The 18,196-nt window shown below is 41.1% G+C and overlaps 1 protein-coding gene across 8 annotated transcripts in view; it reads right to left on the reverse strand.

Moving 5' to 3' along the window:
- GRIK1 (glutamate ionotropic receptor kainate type subunit 1) overlaps positions 1-2,280 on the reverse strand; it is a 398,102-nt gene extending 395,822 nt beyond the window's left edge. For 4 of the 8 annotated variants that reach the window (XM_067034983.1, XM_059064715.2, XM_059064716.2 and 1 more), the window contains exon 1: positions 1,431-2,280. In XM_067034983.1, the coding sequence (XP_066891084.1) occupies positions 1,431-1,548 (118 nt within the window). In that variant the 5' untranslated portion in view covers positions 1,549-2,280. The remainder of the gene's footprint in view (positions 1-1,430) is intronic. The other 4 variants (XM_059064717.2, XM_067034984.1, XM_059064719.2 and 1 more) reach the window with 1 other exon arrangement.
- Positions 2,281-18,196: the final 15,916 nt, after the last annotated feature.

Consider the following 18,196-nt stretch of genomic DNA (forward strand, 5'->3'; position numbering starts at 1 on the left):
CAGATCCCACGTGCCTAGAGAAAATGCACTTCAGCGTAGTACACTTCTTTTTTTTTTTCTTTTTTCTTTTTTAATGGGCATATTCAGTGACAGGAACTGCGTTCTGAATCTTTGGAAAGAGGGTCTTCAATTGCAGGTCGGAACTAATAAAGTTATTGCGAAATTTCAGCCACTTAGGGGCGGCATTAAGGAGTGCACTTTCTGTCAGTTCCTGGAAATGTTGAGTTAGAAGCCCTCAGAGGTGAGGACTTCACTCTTGGTGCCTAACGAGAGAAACTGGCGAAGCTGGGAGCCCCGTGTGGTGTGGTGTCAAGACTTCACCTGTGGCTCTCCTCGCTCACTGGGTCTTTGGGGGAAAAGGACAAACTGAGACTAAAGCAATAGAAATTGGGTTTAGTTTGCAAGGGAGAACACTAAAGTAGTCAAAGGAGCTTTTCAACCCCCAAAGCTGCTCAGAAATCGCTCAGTGCCTCCAGAGACCAAACCCTGGCGGTGGGTGCGTTTAGGTACCTGAATCCACAGACTAGCAAAATTCCCACCCTCTCCCTGTTAACTGGGCTTGCCTTTCACCCGCTTTAGGCTGCCCCGGGATTCCTGCATTGAGTTTTCCAGTCTCTTTTTATCCCCCACCACCGCCCCCCCCCCCCCCCCCCGAGACGGAAGTCCAGAGTCTACCAGGGAGTTACCTTGACGGGTCTGGGTCATGCTCAGTGGCAGGCTGGCGGGACGGATTGAGGGGCAGGTGGAAAACTTAGGTGCCGGCTTACGGCACTGACTTGACGGTCCTCCCTACTCCTGGAACCCTCAGTCAGAAGTAAGATCCCGACTGAGCCCAACTCTCGTGGAATCCTGCAGACTTTGGAGACTCCTTGCGGAAGAACCCAACTTAAGGATGAAAACTTGGAGGATAGGGGCTAGCAGGCTCAGGGAGGTCGTCGCGTCCCTAGTGGTCCCCAAATTCTACTGCCGAGATCTGAGCATGCCCGCGAGTGCCCAGAGCCCCGGTTGCCAGGGACCCGGGCGGCGGATCCGGACAGCGCGACGCCCACCGAGGTGAAGGGGGAGAGCGCTTCTCCGCTCGCAGACCGACTGGCTGTAGCCACGCGCGACCCCACACCCAGAGTAGGGTACCTGTGCAGGAGAGCCTCGATCCCTTGTTCTCTTGCCCGCGTGTCCGGAGCCCAGATGAAAAAACCCGCCAACCGTACCTCGCGGGGAAGCCCGGCACTCGCCAGGAGAGGAGCTGTGACGAGGCTTCTCCTCTCCCGGAGCCTCCCGGGTGAGCCGACTTCCACCCCCCCAGCAGCTCCTGCCCCGGCGCCTACGCGCACTGCCTCGCCCGGGATCCGCTGAGCCCGCGCTGGCCGCGGGGAGAGAGCACATCCCCCGAGCCTCTCGGCAGCCTGGAGCGTTCCCCGGGTTTCACTCACCGATCCTGAGTACTTGCGGAGCCGTCTGGGGGAGGACGTAGCAGAGGAAATAGAGAAGCGCCCAGCTGGTGTCCCTGGTCCAGAGCCCGGGCTGCGCGAGGAGTGTGCGGCGCTCCATCTTCCCGGCTTCTTAATTCATGCCCAGACCCAGCCGCTGTCGCACGCCCTCGAGAGGCAGCCCGCTCAGGTCGGGTCCCCGCCTCATCCTCCCTGGGATGCTCCGCGTTGGCACCCTGCGCTCCTCACCCCACCCCACCCCCCTCCGCCCGCGCCAGCCCCCCGGAAAGAGATCGAGGGAACCGGCGTGGGAACGCGGAGCTGGCTGGCGACGTTGGGCTCGCTCGGGGCTGGCTCCTCGTTCCTGCCGCTAGCCCATCACTGCCGCGGCTCTCCCTCCTCCTCCATGGGCCGCAGACCGCGGGCAAGCAGCGCGCAACTGCTCCCGGAGCCGGGAGACCAGCTGAGGAAAGTTGCTGCCCCAATTTGCTGGAACGTCTCACTCATTCGTCCTCTGGTCAGATGAGAAAGTGGAGGGGTGGGGGGGGTAGGTGGAGGGTGCAGCGGAACAAGGAGGGGAAAGGGGGAGAGAAGGCGAAGGAGGAAGGAGAGGGGGTACTGGGTGAGTAGGTGCAGGGGCTCTGAGCAAGCCCGATGAGCTCCAGCAGGTTCACTAGGATCCGAGGCACGCTTTTGCTTCTCAATTCTTGCTTTCCTCTTCCCCTTGCCGGCCCCAGCCTTTATTTACTGCCCGCTCCAATACCCTGATCCAGACACTCATACGCGCACACACGCACGCACATTCTCCCTCTCCCTCAACTTTGCGCTGTGATGCTGGAAAGTCTATTGAGTATTGCATCCTGAAGACAGAAATTTTATCGTGCTGGTCAGAGCAAAGGCAGCCTCTGCTGTGGGCTGTGAGTAGCAGAGGCGCCTCCTTGGTAATGTCCCCGTGCGCCTGTTAGGGGGGTCGTACAGGTGGCCAACTACGACGCTTCCCATCACTTGATGGAAAATCGCCATCTCGGACGCCAGTATTCAGAGAATAGAAGAGCTCTTATTTTAACTCTGGCAAAGACGAAGAAGAGGAGGAGGAGGAAGAGGAGAAAAATGAGATACTTTCAGTACTCTAAGATTAAAGTGCCTTCTTTCCTATTCAGACCCAAGATAAGCTCTTGTAAATTGCTTCCATTTACACGTGCAGAACTGGGAAAGAGGCAGCTTCCAGCGCCGCTCCTTTTCTTGATTTCTTTTGACTGTCACGTCTGAATGCTGGAAGAGAGGCTATTTTAGCACTGTAGGTTTGGAGACTATTTCTCTGTAGAAGGACAAGGACACTTCCCTGGGGAAATCATCATCATTTGATCCTTTTGGCTTAATTTCCTCTGAGCTTTGTGGAGGAATGTTCTGTATAAATGTTTGCTAGTTCTGCGTTAACATTCATAGAGTTTCTGGTTTTGTTTTGTTTCGTTCTTTTCCCTCTGAGTATGGATTTTGGAGAACTGACGTAAATTGAGCTAATTCATCTGAAAAAAACATGTCCACAGGTATATAGACCTATAATAGGAAAGAATTACAAGAGAAATCTAATATAACTTCAGATGCATTCATTCATTCACCCTTATATGTGGTGCCAGACGCCATATATATATATATATATATATATATATATATACATATATATACTTTTTTTTTTTTTTTTTACTGAGGACCCTATAGTGGGAAACATGCACCATCAATCCTCCAAGAGAGCTTATAGCCTCACTGTTGGAAGCTAGTCAGTTCATACTTGAAATATTGTGCCTGGTTCTGGATACTTCTGTATGATAGTTGATAGAACATATCCACAGATAAGAAGAAGGGTTGATCTGGATTTAAGAATGCATCTTATGCATAGATTGATGAAACCAAGGAAAATTAGGAGCATATGCAGGTTATCTTCAGAAATTTGAAGAGCTCTGTGTTGAAAGAATGTAGTCATAGTATTAGGCAAGTGAGAAGAAATAAGAAAAATAAGAATGTTAACTGGAAGTTGTAAATGAGTAAATTTCATTTATTTGGCCGAGGAATATTTCTAAGTCCGGAAAGTGTCAAACAATGATATGACTTGCTTCAGAAAAGAGACAAACTCTCCTGTCATTTATTCATTCATTCATTCATTGACTCATTCAATGCATATTTGAGTGCCTACTTTGTGGGAGGCATTGGGCCAAACCCTGGATACACAGTGGGAATATGGTTGCTGCCATAAAGAAACTCAGGTAGTAAAGAAATGTGATGAGTTTTACAAAATGGTACTTAGGGCGTGATGAAAGGGAGAAATTTAACCTCTTTAGGAATTTGGGAAAAACTTGATAAGGAAGTGATGCTTCAAAATTCAAATAATGGGTACTTTATAATTCCTTAGTAGGTATTATTTAAAGTGGGAATAAATACAAAGCTTGTTAGAGGATTTTTTTAAACCTAAAGATTTGTGTAAAGCATAATCAGTGGCCTATTTTTCTTGGTACATATGGGGTTAATAGATATTGCAGGTCTAGATCTTGAGATCCCAAACTCCAGAATTAGGTCAGCTTTTGAACAAGCTGTTTGAATCCTGGTTTTACCCTATTCTGGATTTGTAGCCTTGGTTAAATTACTTTATCTCCCTATAGTAGAGATTGCTGATGCTTACCTATATCCATTTCTCTTCTTCCGGGATATATTAAAACCTGTACCTTTTCAGTTAGAAGTAAAATATATATATTTAACCAATGAAATGTGAGTAGAAGTAGTATGTGCCATTTCTGGGTGAGAAGAAAAGCGGTGAAAGGATCTCCCATTTCCCTCCAGCACTATCTTCTCCTGCCAGAGTAATTCTGAAAGCTGCAAGTTCTAGCAGTCAAGATGGAAGCAGCCTGGACCCCTGAGTCACCTTTTGGGAAGGAGTTGCTTCAATCGTTGTCAGATCAGCAGCAAACTGTTGACAAATCAGTGAAAACAAGTTTTGTGTTGTAATCCATTAAGAATTTGAGATCTGTTTGTTATTACAGTGAAACCTACTCTATACTAATTGTCACACTCTCTCTAGTATTTGATAACTTCATCTGTATAATGAGAATGATAATAACGCAGCAGCACCATTGGAGGATTATATGAGCTACTGCATACAAAGTATTTTCCAAGGCTTTCATTACTCAGTATATATTAGATCATTTGTGGTAATTTACTTTTTTGGTTAAATTAATCTACACATACATTTCTAGTTTAAATATGCCTCAGATGGCAAAGACTAAAATATTTTGTCTGTTAGGAAATGACTCAGTTAATAGTGTAGTAATAGTAATTTGGTCCAATACAATGGAAGGAAATTGTATTACTTTTACCTGCATTACCCTTGGTCTTAAGTTCTTTTTGGTTGGTAGAAATATGAGAAAGATTGCATTTCCTAAAGTAGGCTTCTTAAAGAATACATGCACACTTAAGTTACTTTTCTGTATCATCTGTAAAATCTGTAAAGCTTAAAACTGAAATGTATTTCCTTGTTAAAATGCTTTCCTCCACTGCTCATGTACACAGGCTCATGGTGTAAGTTACTCATGAGTGATCAGCAGCTGCTGTTAATTTGTTTTGTGCTTTTTAGAAGCCCTGTATCTTGTGTATATATGCATCTAGTTATTTTTTTGCCCCAAATGACTGTTAGTCACTCTTAATTCACATTTTCTTAGTGCCCTCTTAAGAATAAAAATTTCCAATTGAACGCATTTGGTCTTTTCCCCATTTCCCAAATCTTAAGCTTAAGTTGCTACACCGTGGTTAATAACGAAGCAATACGGTAGTGAGCAGCATTCTGTATCTTGTGAGAGCTGGTGACATGACTTAGATAGCAATCCATTTAAAATTACTTAATTTTAATAATATAACTAGACATAAAGAAAAATGGCTTAGAATAAACTAAGGAACCCAAATGTTATAAACGTGTTTTCCCAGTGGTGAATATACTTGAGTTTACTTATAATGTTACCCAGAGTACTGAAAGCAAAAGACCAAGTGGCTTAGAGCTTCCTAAGAATGTGCAGCTGATTTGGGATCAAAATCCTCCCTTCTGGACAACTTCTTTATCTCTACTTTTTTCCGTAGGTGATGTCATGTGTTTCTTCTAAGACACTGAATATCTTTAAGCAAGGATCCCAAATTTTCTCTTTTATTCAGACTTGCCTCTGAACTCCAGATTCACATAACCAATTGTAGTTACTGTTTCCTACTGACTAAGCACGTCAATCTCTTAATTCTGTGCCATATTTTTGCTCCCTCCCAAGTCCCCTCCCAAAGTTTCTCATTTCGGTACCTGTACCAACTTCCATCCAGTTATTCAAATGAGTAACTCAGGACGTCATCCTTACTTTTCCTACTACATCCAGTCTGTTTTCATGCACTATTGGTTTTATGCCCCAGACATTTCTTTAATTTGTTTCTCTGCAGCTCCACTGCTGTCACACTAGCCTGGGGTTTCTCAGCCTCAAAACTTTTGACATTTGGGGCCAGAAAATTATTTGTTGCAGAGGCTGTCATGTGCCTTACAGGATGTTCAGCAACTTCCCTGGACTCTATCCACTAGATGTCAGTGGTACCCTCCTCCCAAGCTGTAACAACCAAAAAATGTCTCCAGACATTGCCAAATGTCCTCTGAAGTAGAAATCACCCCTAGATGAGAACCACTACACTTGCCCAAATCACCATGGTCTTTCATCGAGTCTGTTACAATAGATTCTTAATTGTTCCTCTCCTCCATTGCCTCTTTCGATCCATTCTGTCTGTCTGATCTAAATTTGTTACATTAATTTCCCTCATAGTGCCCTGCTCAGTTCCCTCATGGTCATTATCAACTCTCTAAATGTCTGTTTACTTTATTAGAAACTCAATGATGGCAGACTGCTCTGTTTACAGGAAACCTCAGCATTCATCACTATGCCTGGCAGTTAGGGGAAACTTGAGAAATGCTCATCGAATGAATGAATGAATGAATGTAGTCATAATCTGTACAACCTACAATTCATAAGTGCACATTTGTAGGACTGAACTGAATAATGAACCAGATTTCTTTTTTGATTTCGTTCAGAGCTCCTACATAGATCAGTTTATATTTAGTGTCATACTCAGGATGTTAATATAGTACCCTGTGTCTAGAAAATCTCGAGTATAATCTTACATGTCAAATGTCACAAAATGCTATATTCAGTAGGGGTTTCTCCTAACGTTTGAATTTTCAGCACCATGGCTACCATCACACACACACCTTAACAATTTTACTGTAATTTTCATACTAACACTGTTCCATTTGTGAAAGCACTGTGGAAAGCAACTGTAGTAAAATCTTTGAAAGAAAACATGTCTTATTTATTCAAATCTTTATGTCCTATTATTACAACCTGAGAGTATAAAAATAAATCCATCATGTGAAAGGTCTGAACCAAGTTGGTGTTTAGCTACCTCCATATACATTAGGTCCCCAACATATGAACGAGTTCTATTCTGAGAGCACGTTCTTAAGTCCAATTTGTTCACAAGTCCAACAAAGTTAGCCAGGTACCCAACTGACACCATCAGCTCTATAGTACTGTATTGTAATAGGTTTATAATACTTTACACACAAATAATACATAAAAAACAAACACAAAAAATAAAGAAAACCTTTTTAATCTTACAGTACAGTACCTTGAAAAGTATAGCAGTAGAGTCCAACAGCTGGCATGCAGGGGCTGGCATCGAGTGCAGGGGCTGGCATCGAGTGCACAGGCAAGAAAAGTTACTGATTGATGAGGAGGGAGGGAGGTGGGAGATGGTAGAGCTGAAGGGTCGTCAGCAATAGGAGACGGAGGGCAGGCTGCAATGTCACTCACGCCTGACGTTGATGGCACAGGTTCTGGTTCCTCGCTGTTACCAGATGCACGTTCACATCTTTGAAAGTGTGCAACGTGAAGGTTTTGTATGTAGGGGACTTACTGTATAAGTAAGGAGAGTAAAGAAGAAAAGACCCAGGCTGGGCAGTCAGGATATCAGGAGACCTGGGTACCAACCCTGGTCTGATCACTAGCCATGACTCACTGCTCATAGCCAAGTCCCATCACCTCCTGAGGTCCGACCGTAATGAATGGTTGGACCGCTGTCTAAAAGCCAATGGGGACTAATGTTCTCCATTTCTCCTTCTAGCTCCAAAAGTCATTTTTATAAAGGAAGGGCTCACAAATCATCTCTGTTGTCTTTTGGTTATAAATAAGCTTTTCCTTAAAATAATGAGTACTTGTTTTGTATTTTATTATATATCCCTTCTAAGACACTCTTAATACTGTTACATGTATTAATGGAGTCAATACTGATAGCGACCTTGGGAGGTAAGTACTACTTTTTTTTAAAAATTAATTAATTAATTTATTTTTATGTTTGGCTGTGTTGGGTCTTCGTTTCTGTGCGAGGTCTTTCTCTAGTTGCGGCGAGCGGGGGCCACTCTTCATCGCGGTGCGCGGGCCTCTCACTATCGTGGCCTCTCCTGTTGCGGAGCACAGGCTCCAGACACGCAGGCTCAGTAGTTGTGGCTCACGGGCTTAGTTGCTCCGCGGCATGTGGGATCCTCCCAGACCAGGGCTCGAACCCGTGCCCCCTGCATTGGCAGGCAGATTTTCAACCACTGCGCCACCAGGGAAGCCCAGTACTACTCTTATTAAAGTGCAAAAGTACAAATCCTGAGTTTTGAGCGCAAAGATGAATTATCACAAAATGAACACTGTCATGTAATCAACCACCCAGACAAGAAACAGAACTCCATCAGAACCTCTGTGGTCCCTCCCGGCTACACCCCCTGCCCCAATGGCACAACTATCTAGACTTTCAACAGCAAGGATTCGTTTTGCATGCTTTGAGACAATATAAATACAATATATATTCTTTTGTGCCTACCTTCTATCAAATGAGAGCTAACATTACTGAGCCTTTACCATAGGCCAGGCACTATCTTTTGTGGTTTATATTTGAGTCACCATGAACCCCTGAGGTGGTCGCTAATATTACTCGGCTCACTTTGCAGAGAGCACATTGGGGCACAGAGACAGGATGCAGGTGCCATGAAGGGAAGCAGAAGTATGTGATAGATTTGAAAAGTGAAACTTGCGTTGGGGTAGGAGCTTAGGAAAGAGTGCTCCGAGGAAGAAGCCTTTAAACCTTGCCTTAATGGCTAGCTGGGAGTTACTAAAGGGGGAAGAAGAACATTCCAGGCAAGAGAGGGCTCCAACTATGTAAATGTTTGCAGTAACCCCTGAGTGGTTGATGTGAGCTGGAGAGAGGGTAGCACCGGAGGAGTCTCATATGCATCTGAGAAGCCCAGATCCTCCAACGTCCTTACCAGCCTTCCTGAAGATCTGAGAATTGATTCTAAAGCTGATGTGAAACCTTTGAGCCTGGCTCTATCTTTCCAACTGACAGTCATTCACCCACTCAGCTATATGCTTCCTAAGGCAGAGTCCTCACCACCAAGGCCACAAGAATATCAGTATCTTCACCTCATGTTTGCTTCTCATGTTCCTCCTCATTTCAGCCACGTGGCGGGGAACTCCCCTTCTCACTTGGATCTTGTCGAACTAGTTCTCTTCCCGTCCTTAATCATGTCCAACTCCGTGTATCAGGACATTTCCCCAAGCTGCTCTCAGCATCTTGAATATTCCTTTCCTCACACTTTTCCTAATGAAGCATTATTCGTGCCTCATACCTCCTTACTCAGTGGGGCTTTCTTTGGATCCACAATTAAAAATATGTCCACCCAACTTTACCCTTCCATAACACACTATACTTTTCTTTCTTGGCATTTATTACCAATTTTAACTATTTGTTCATTTGTTTAGTGTTTCTCTCTCCTTCTAGATTGCAAGCACCAGGAAGGCAGGGTCTTTTCATATGGGGTCGAGGCTCTGGATACATTCAGAGCCTTTCCCAACTCCTGACACATGACTGGAACTCAATTTATATTTGTAGACTGATCAGATTTGAATGCTTGGAATGCCAAGATATCTGTAAGACAGAATGAAGAAATCTCAGTTCAGAAAGGGAGGTGTAAAATGGCATATCTTATACACATACCTAATGTAGTCAAAGTTTGCTTTTGCACAAATTTTAATAATCATTATTTTCAGCAATCTTATAAGCTCAAATTACTTCAGTTTTGTAATGATTAAATAAGTAAGCAGAAACCTTAAAGAACCTGTGTTAGAGAGCTGGTAATTGCCTTTAAAAATCCAAAACTGAATCTCACAACCATTACAACATTCTAATTTTTATTCAGCTCAGCCTTCCTTATGGATTTTCAATTTAAGTTTCCTGACAACAAAACACAGTAAGCTTCTTCATATTTAAATCATATAAATTAATCCAAGTTTCTAATTATTACATCTTGGTTTAATTTCTTTCTTCATAATCTCTTCCTGGAAATATCCTGTATTTATTAAACTATTGCTTTTATTTATCAAAGAAATACGCGCATATAGTTTTAGAAGTTAGCACTAAATAAAAATGTAACATATCAATACCACTTCTCTCTGCTGCGCAGTGTTTCTTCTTCAACTATTACCGCTATTTTGTCCAGCATTTACACATTCCATGTTTCTACATAATATATATAAATAGTTCTTGTTGGCTTCATGAGTTGGAGGTATTATCCATCATTCTGTCATGGTATATGAGATTTTCACTTTTTAACACCTTCATTCCATTGGCTTCCCTTTCTCCTCTTCTTAATAAACTAAGGTTTCAAATTCAATCATTATTCAGGGTTTTATTTGACTCTGAAACACAATTGAACACTGGGATGCACTGTGATTACATTTTTCTCTTCCTCATTTTTCCTGAAGATTTTTTGTTTTGTTTCTGTTTTTTGTCTTATTTTTTCATTGGCTTGATTTCTCTTTATTGCTCACTTTTCACAGATTCCAATAACCTCACTACACAATTTTCACAAATTTGCTTGCATCAATTTATTTTCCCTTGGAGTCATCCTCCATGGACACCTTCATTTTCCTACTCCCTGTGCTGGGCACTCTTGGCCTTCAAAGCAGCTGTCATTTTGGTACTTTCCTTCCATGTTTATCTAGGATATTCCTGACTTTCCCCTCAGAGACATTTCCTGTTTTCTGGATCTCATGTGCCCAGAGCTAGCCAAAGTCTCAGTTTTGAGGGCATAGTTCCCAAGACTTCTCTCACTTCTGACATGAACTGCAAGTTTGGGGGATTTCCAAAATCACCCTCAAGCTCAATTATTATCATTAAAGCTATTATACTCATGGTTATGATTTATTATAAGGAAAGGATACAGATGAGAATCAGCCAAACAAGAGACTATATGTCTCTTGCCTATATGTCTCCTGCCCTATATGGGCAGGATCTGGGAGAGTTCCAAGTGCAGAGCTTCTGTTGTTCTCTCCTCCTGCAGTTAGGACATGTTACCCTCCTAGCTTTGACCTGTGATGTGTCAATATCATGAAATATTGCCAACCAGGTAAAGTCATCTGAGCCCAAATGTCCAGAGTTGTTATTGGGGCTTCATTCCATAGGCATGATTGATTGATTGATTGGTTTCCAAATGATTTGACTCACTGTCCAGGGCAAGTGATACTTGCAGCCCAAATCCCAGTCCCCTCCCAATGATATGGTTGGTCTTTGTGCCACGGTCATCTTCTACACTAAGACTATCAAGTATGGCTAGTCCCTGCCCTAAATAAAGACTTTTTTTTTTTAAATCAAGTATAACATATACTACCTCCCCAAACCCAGGGTAAAGGTCAGATCTCTCTCTCTTTTTAAAAATATTTATTTATTTATTTATTTGTCTGTGCCAGGTCTTAGTTACAGCATGTGGGATTTTTGTTGCTGTGTGCGAGATCTTCCTTGCTGTATGCAGGATCTTATTTTGTTTTTGTTTTTATTAGCTGCAGCATGTGGGATCTAGCTCCCTGACCAGGGATTGACCTGGACTCCCTGCACTGGGAGCTTGGAGTCTTAACCACTGGACCCCCAGGGAAGTCCCCAGAGGTCTTTTTAGACAAGACCAAATTCTTTAGTACATACATGTGGTCCTTGGTTTACCTCCTTGTTTTGCTATAACAAGTAATCCAGAAGCTCTTTCACATTTTATAAAAAAGAAAAAGAACAACAGAGCATTGGAAGTGATGCTAGTGATAGGCATTTACATATCTACCTCGTGAATTAATGCTGCTTTAATCAGGACAGGTGGCTCTCTACAGGAAGGTCAGTTTCCCTCCTGGAATACTGCCTTCACTGTCACTTTGGGATTCTCCTCCTTTTCCCTGTATTTAATGTCTGGTGCTTTTTGGTTTTGTTTTAATTTTGAATCCTATCTTTTCTGCTCCTCTTCCTCTTCTTCCTTCTTATTTCTTTCTCTAAGTCTCTCTGTCTCTGTATCTCCATCTAGTTCATTCTTTCTTCATTTCTCTCAACACACACTTGAGTAATTTTCTGAGCAAAAGTGCTTCAAAAATTATCTTTCTTTAATTCAGTTTATTCAGATATTGTACCTGTTGCATGAGTCCCTCTCTTTGTCAACCTGTATAACTTTTTGAGGCATTTTCTCAACTTTATTTTTTAATCCTTTTATGATCATTTTTTTCATTTATGCTATTATGTTTTTATTTTATTAGTTATTTTTTTCCTCTCAATGTTAAATATCTTATTTTTGTTTCATAGATGTAATATCTATCCTTAACACTCTGAGGATATTACTGGGGGATTTTTCTACCCTAAATACTTTCTATTGCTTTCAAGATACTTTTTTTTTTTCCAGTGTTTTTAGTCTCCAGCTTTCATGGTGGGAACTTTCTCAAATGTCCTACAACCCTTTGTTGTCTGTTCATCATTAAGGAAAGAGGACTAGAAAGCTGATTGCAAGTATAGAGTCAAATTAGGCAGGGCATGTGGGTTCTAAGCTTTGCTAGAGAATAATGTGGAGTGACATCAGGGAACCTCTGATGTCAGCATTTTTAAGAGTATATTTAAGAGATTTCTACAACAAACTAATGAATATAACAAAAAAGAAGCAGACTTACAGATATAGAGAACAAATTAGTGGTTACCAGTGAGGAGAGGGAAGTGGGGAGGGATAATATAGGGAGGGGGTGGTAAGAGATACAAACTATTAGGTATAAATTTAAGCTATAAGGATATAGTTTACAACATGGGGAATATTGCCAATATTTTATAATATAACTATAAATGGTGTATAACCTTTAAAAATTGTGAATCATTGTATTATACATCTTTGACTTACATAATATTGTACCGTAGTTGTACTTCAATAAAAAACAAATGAGAAGGGCTTCCCCCTGGTGGCGCAGTGGTTGAGAGTCCGCCTGCCGATGCAGGGGACACGGGTTCGTGCCCCGGTCCGGGAGGATCCCACATGCCGCGGAGCGGCTGGGCCCGTGAGCCATGGCCGCTGAGCCTGCGCGTCCGGAGCCTGTGCTCCGCAACGGGAGAGGCCACAACAGTGAGAGGCCCGTGTACCGGAAAAAAAAAAAAAAAAAAAAAAAAAAAAAAAAAAAAAAAAAAAATGAGAAAACAAATACTAAAACAAAACAAAACAAAAGGATACTATGTAGATAATATAAAATCATGGCAAAGAAATATCACAATGTTGGTTGCCTTTGGGGCAGGCAGAATGGGAATTCAACTATATATGTATTTCTCTTTAATAAATAAATTTGAAGGAAACAATAAAAACTTTCTTTGGGGCTGATTACATTTCCAAGAGAAGACTCTCCTGGTGCCCTTCCTTAAGAGTCAAGGTCTAACTGTCTGTGAACTGGGAGGCTTATAAATGAAGAGAGCCACCAACTCCAACTTCCGTTTGCATCTGTGTTTACTTAATCCCTCAGTTCAGACGGTTAATTATGTCTCTTTTTAAGTCTGGCATCCTCCTATCTAGAGAGCCTGAGTTTTACCCTCTCTAGAGAAATGCCCCCAGTTTTATATGAAAGTCATGGGTAGAAGAAGTTATCCTGTAGTGTGGATGTAACCACTTCTTAAAGATCTTTCCAGCAATCCTTCCTACATTAGCTCTCCTTGTCCCCAGGTCCTGGAGGCACTGCAGACTGCTAGCTTCTAGCCATGAGACTTTTCTACCCTGAAGAGCAGGTTGACTCTTGCCTTTTAGCAATGATAGTACCATATTTAGTGTTCTCTAGTTGGCCAGGTAAGTTTTCACTCCTCAGTGATTGCATTTTCTCCCAGTCCTTGCACTGTAGTTTTAGTGAGTTTTCTGGAGGAAATGTATTCAATCTTTCACCTTTATCCAGAAGCACTTATTTTATAAATTTTAGTATAAATTGCAGTAGCAGATGCTTTCAGTGCCCCACTCATATGCTCTCAGCATTTAACTCTGCCTGTGAACCTGGCTTCCTGAGAACAGCTGGGATTCTTCCTGAGGGCTTTTTTTCACCTTTTCTTTCTTTCTTTCTTTCTTTCTTTCTTTCTTTCTTTCTTTCTTTCTTTCTTTCTTTCTTTCTTTCTTTCTTTCTTTCTTTCCTTTCTTCTTCTTCTTTTTTTTTTTTTTTTTGATGGTTTGGAAGTTACGTCTATGTCCAGTATCTTGGAACCAGCCCCCTCAACTGGGAGAACTCTGAAATGTGTTCTATAGTTTCTCTCAAAGTTCACCAAGGGAATTCTGTTCCAGTTGCCTGCAGTGATCACTTGCTAGGTGGGTAATGCATCTTTCATCAGCTTCTTCTCTTTTCCTGCCTCATACCTTGGTTTTTCCTTGAATTAACTTCCCAGCTAATTTACAATAATAGAATTCTTGCCTCTGTCTGCTTCTGAGGGGACCTGGAAGTATATTTCCCTAGCTATTTCTCAATCTTTTTAGTATATTTTACCTACCCTGTTATTATTTAGCTAGCTTGTAATTACTAGATATTTATTACTTTTGATAGTTCGGTGATTAATCTTATCCTTACTGTTCTGGTCACAGCAACATAGACCACAGTCACAAGAATCACTTTTGATAGCCTGGTTCTTAATGGCAAGCAATTTCCTACTTCAGGAAGGTAGCGTACCTCTTTATGTAGGAAGCAGTCATGTTGTAAGACATTACTTGATTAAAGTGTCCTGAGTTTGTCCACAACCAGTCAATTTTAAAAGCATCCCCAAGCCTGTGTACTAATTGCCTTTGAATCATCTGTAGCATAATAGCAGGGAGAGAGCAGGGTGACCACAGTCATAAAAAAGCCACTAGATCCTAAATGAGTGAAAACAGAAAATGCATTACTCTGTGCAACTCAGATATTTGGGGCATATGAAGTGATCTCTAAAAGCTCACTGCATAATGAAGAAAGAACAGATAAAAGCCCAGTTAGATGGATATTTATCCCAGCGCAAGGTAAACAAATTTCTTCCCACCACAGTGCAAATTATTGACCTGAAAATTCACACGGGGAGCCATACCAGTTTATCAACTGATTTTGTTTATTTTTTGAAATCCTCAAAGAGAAACTCCTTTGTAAAGTACTATTACAAAGTACCTGTATTCTTATAAAATTACTTAGACAAGGAACTGACTTTCTTAGAATAATATTGATTTTTTCATTGAATAGTTCTACAGTAATCAGTGAGAACATTTTTTTTCTCACAGCAGTAGACATTATCAATGTTTTAACTCTCTCTACATTTTTTCCCTCTGACAACCATAGTAGGCAACTTGAAATATTGAAGGTCTTTGCTCTTCAGTGGCCAATTCATTGCATTCCGTATTCCTCTTTTTTTATATTTTCAACATAAAACAACTTTTTCTGTTGTGTCCTCTACACAACTGCCACAGACGTTTGGAACCATATGTTCCTGTCTGGTGCACACCATGAACAAGAGCAGAATGTCAAAATATGGCTTACAGAAAATCCTCCATGACGTGTTGCTGCACCCCAGACAGCAGTAGAGATGGAAATTTATCCAGGATATCGGGGAAAGAGTACACTGTGGCCTCAATTTTCTCTTTTGGAGTCACCATGATGATGCTACTTCCAACTCTGCTCGTGTCTATGGAATCAGGGCAGTTCCTCTTTATAGCCTTACAGCACCACTTCAGTGGTAAAAACCAAATGATTGACAAGAACCAGATACTTGTGCCTTTACTCTTCTGCCCAGCCCTACACAAGTGATATAAAATCTGTACAGTACCACGACGACCCTCAACCATCATTGAAAACAATTTTTCAAATGGATTATGTTCTTGCTAGTTGGGAAGAGGGGAAATTGAGTCACTAAGCAGCTCCAGTATTTTTGTTCTAAATCACAAAGCAGATTTAGTCTTCCTATACATGACTTCACCAACTACATTGTGCCACTTCTAAACATACAGTTTTATTTATTAATCCATTAATTTACCAATATTTGTTCTATTCTTAACAAGATATGATGACTCTTCTGGGGAACTGAGAAAATGTATATGATTCAAAAATGAGCCCAACATTTTAAGGTCGTAAGCTGCTTTGTTAAATCAGCTACATGCCTTACTTCAAAGTCGGATCAAAAATAACAATTAAGTTATTCTTTGTATTTGTTCATGGGAGTACAATCATGGTTTCCCCTTTCTCTCTCTCACATGGCCCTATCAATTCAGATGTTCCTGCCTGTCTCATTCATGTTTGATTCCCTAGTCATATTTATTCTACTTATATAAATGGTCATGGTTGACTTTAGGAAGACATAGCATGAAAATCTCTAAAAATAAATTGCTGTTATTCTATTACCATTATGCTCCATTTTTCTTCATCAAAAGAAAATAGAGAGAGAGATCCAAACATTCAGTAAAATACAACTATTATATACAACAAGGTGTGAATTTAGGCCATAAAAATATACAATGGACATTTCTTATTTAGTAGCAGCAATTTGTGGGCCCTGGAGTGTGGCAATGATAAAACTGTCCAAAGTCACAAATACAGTATATATTCCCTTAACCACATTCAAAATTAGAGAGGAGTGATGAGAACCAGTAAGAAGACAAAGCAAACTGCTCATGGAATCATAGAAGTGTTCAAGTAGCCAACTAAATTCATTGCATATCTCAACCACAGAAATCTTTCAGGTGACTCTGTTTTGGACAAAACGTGGGAACCACAGAATCTACAACATATACAAGCAAAGCTCAACAACTCTAATAATAGTTACAGATATGAAAGCCAATTTGGATAAAGTAAGACATTGACTCAAGTCCTCTGAGAAAAGATTTTTGAAAACAAAGTTTTCAAAAATCTCATTTTGTGTCTTTTGGGAATTGCATTCCTCTCTACACCTTGACTCTTTTGCTGGATTTCTTTATTATTTGGAGAATTCTCTTGTACCATTTCTCCATCTGACATCATGAAACGTGATATATTTTTTTTCTTTTCTTATCACAAAGTGACTAAAATTCTATTTCGTGCTCTGGCTATTGACTGAACATGTACTTTGTAGCCCACCTTCCCTAAAGAAGGACATGGGTGACATTAGTGTGGGGTACAAGTGAATTCTGTGTTTCATGGGGTTTACTGTCTCAGTGACTATAATTTTCCTAATAATATATCCAGAAGGTAGCAGATAAAAATACAACCTTAGTGTCTATCAGCCCATTCTCTAAGAAAGAGAAAGTTTGTATGGAATTAATATAAACTATTCTTCATTGCTGCCTCTTTTTTTATACTACGGTTGAAGTCCATCAACTGCTTCATGGCTGCATGTAATCACAAAACTTAGTAGACTGTTTTGTGCTGACATTATTTCCAGAATGTATAAGGTGGTTCTCCTCCATGGGTACCAACTGCCCATTTATTGGACTTAATATCTGAATCATTTTTATGCCTCCTGTTTTTCTCAAGCCAATCTTATATGTGCTTTGTTAATTTGAAAAATAATAATAAAATAAGTGAATTTTTTTTTTTCAAGAGTCAGTGAAAAGGGTGACAGCACAGTTCTAGACACCAAGACATGAGGGATACAAGGAAGAAAACTAATTACAGAATGAAAAACCTTTGTTCTGTGCCTGTGTATCTGTTGGGCAAATTACATTTGTTGGCCGACTGGACCTCAGACTCCTCCTGATAAATGAAGGATCTGGGATCAATGTTCTTTGAGATCTTTCTGTTTCCAATTTTCTATCCAGAGTCTCCAGGTTCTTCTATCTTGCCAGTTCGCTCATTCTCCTCACCAGCTACTCCAAATCTGACATGATCGAATTTGTGTTTCAGCAAGGTCACTATGGTTGCAATGTGGGAAACAGCTTGAACGGGGGTATGAGGTTGGGGAAGATACAGGTAAGAGGTGAATGTAGTAGTACTTGAGTAAATTGATGGGGGCATGATTTCATGTGGGGTAGACAGAGGTGAACGGAGTTAGAGGATATATGTGCTGTTAAGCTGTCTGGATGCACCTTTACTGATTTGGATTTGGTGAGTGAGGAGAGAAGAGATGTCAAGGTACTACTCAGGCTTCTGGTTTAGGTAATCAGGTTGGCATCTGCACACTTCACTGAGATGGGGAACACTGCAAGAGCATCAGCTTTGAGGAACAGAGATAAAAGTTTGATTTTGGACATGGTGATTTGAAATCCCTTTGGGACATAGTCACTTGACTGTTACTGTACATTTAAGGGCTATGACCTTCACCTAAAACATATCTGAGGCCTTTCTCACCACACTTCACAGAACCTAGAAAAAGATTCAAATCCAAAAATAATTTTAAGAAGCAATTTAGATTTTTATGGAGGT

Source organism: Kogia breviceps, chromosome 5 (assembly GCF_026419965.1).
Source record: "Kogia breviceps isolate mKogBre1 chromosome 5, mKogBre1 haplotype 1, whole genome shotgun sequence".
NCBI classification, from domain to species: domain Eukaryota; kingdom Metazoa; phylum Chordata; class Mammalia; order Artiodactyla; family Physeteridae; genus Kogia; species Kogia breviceps.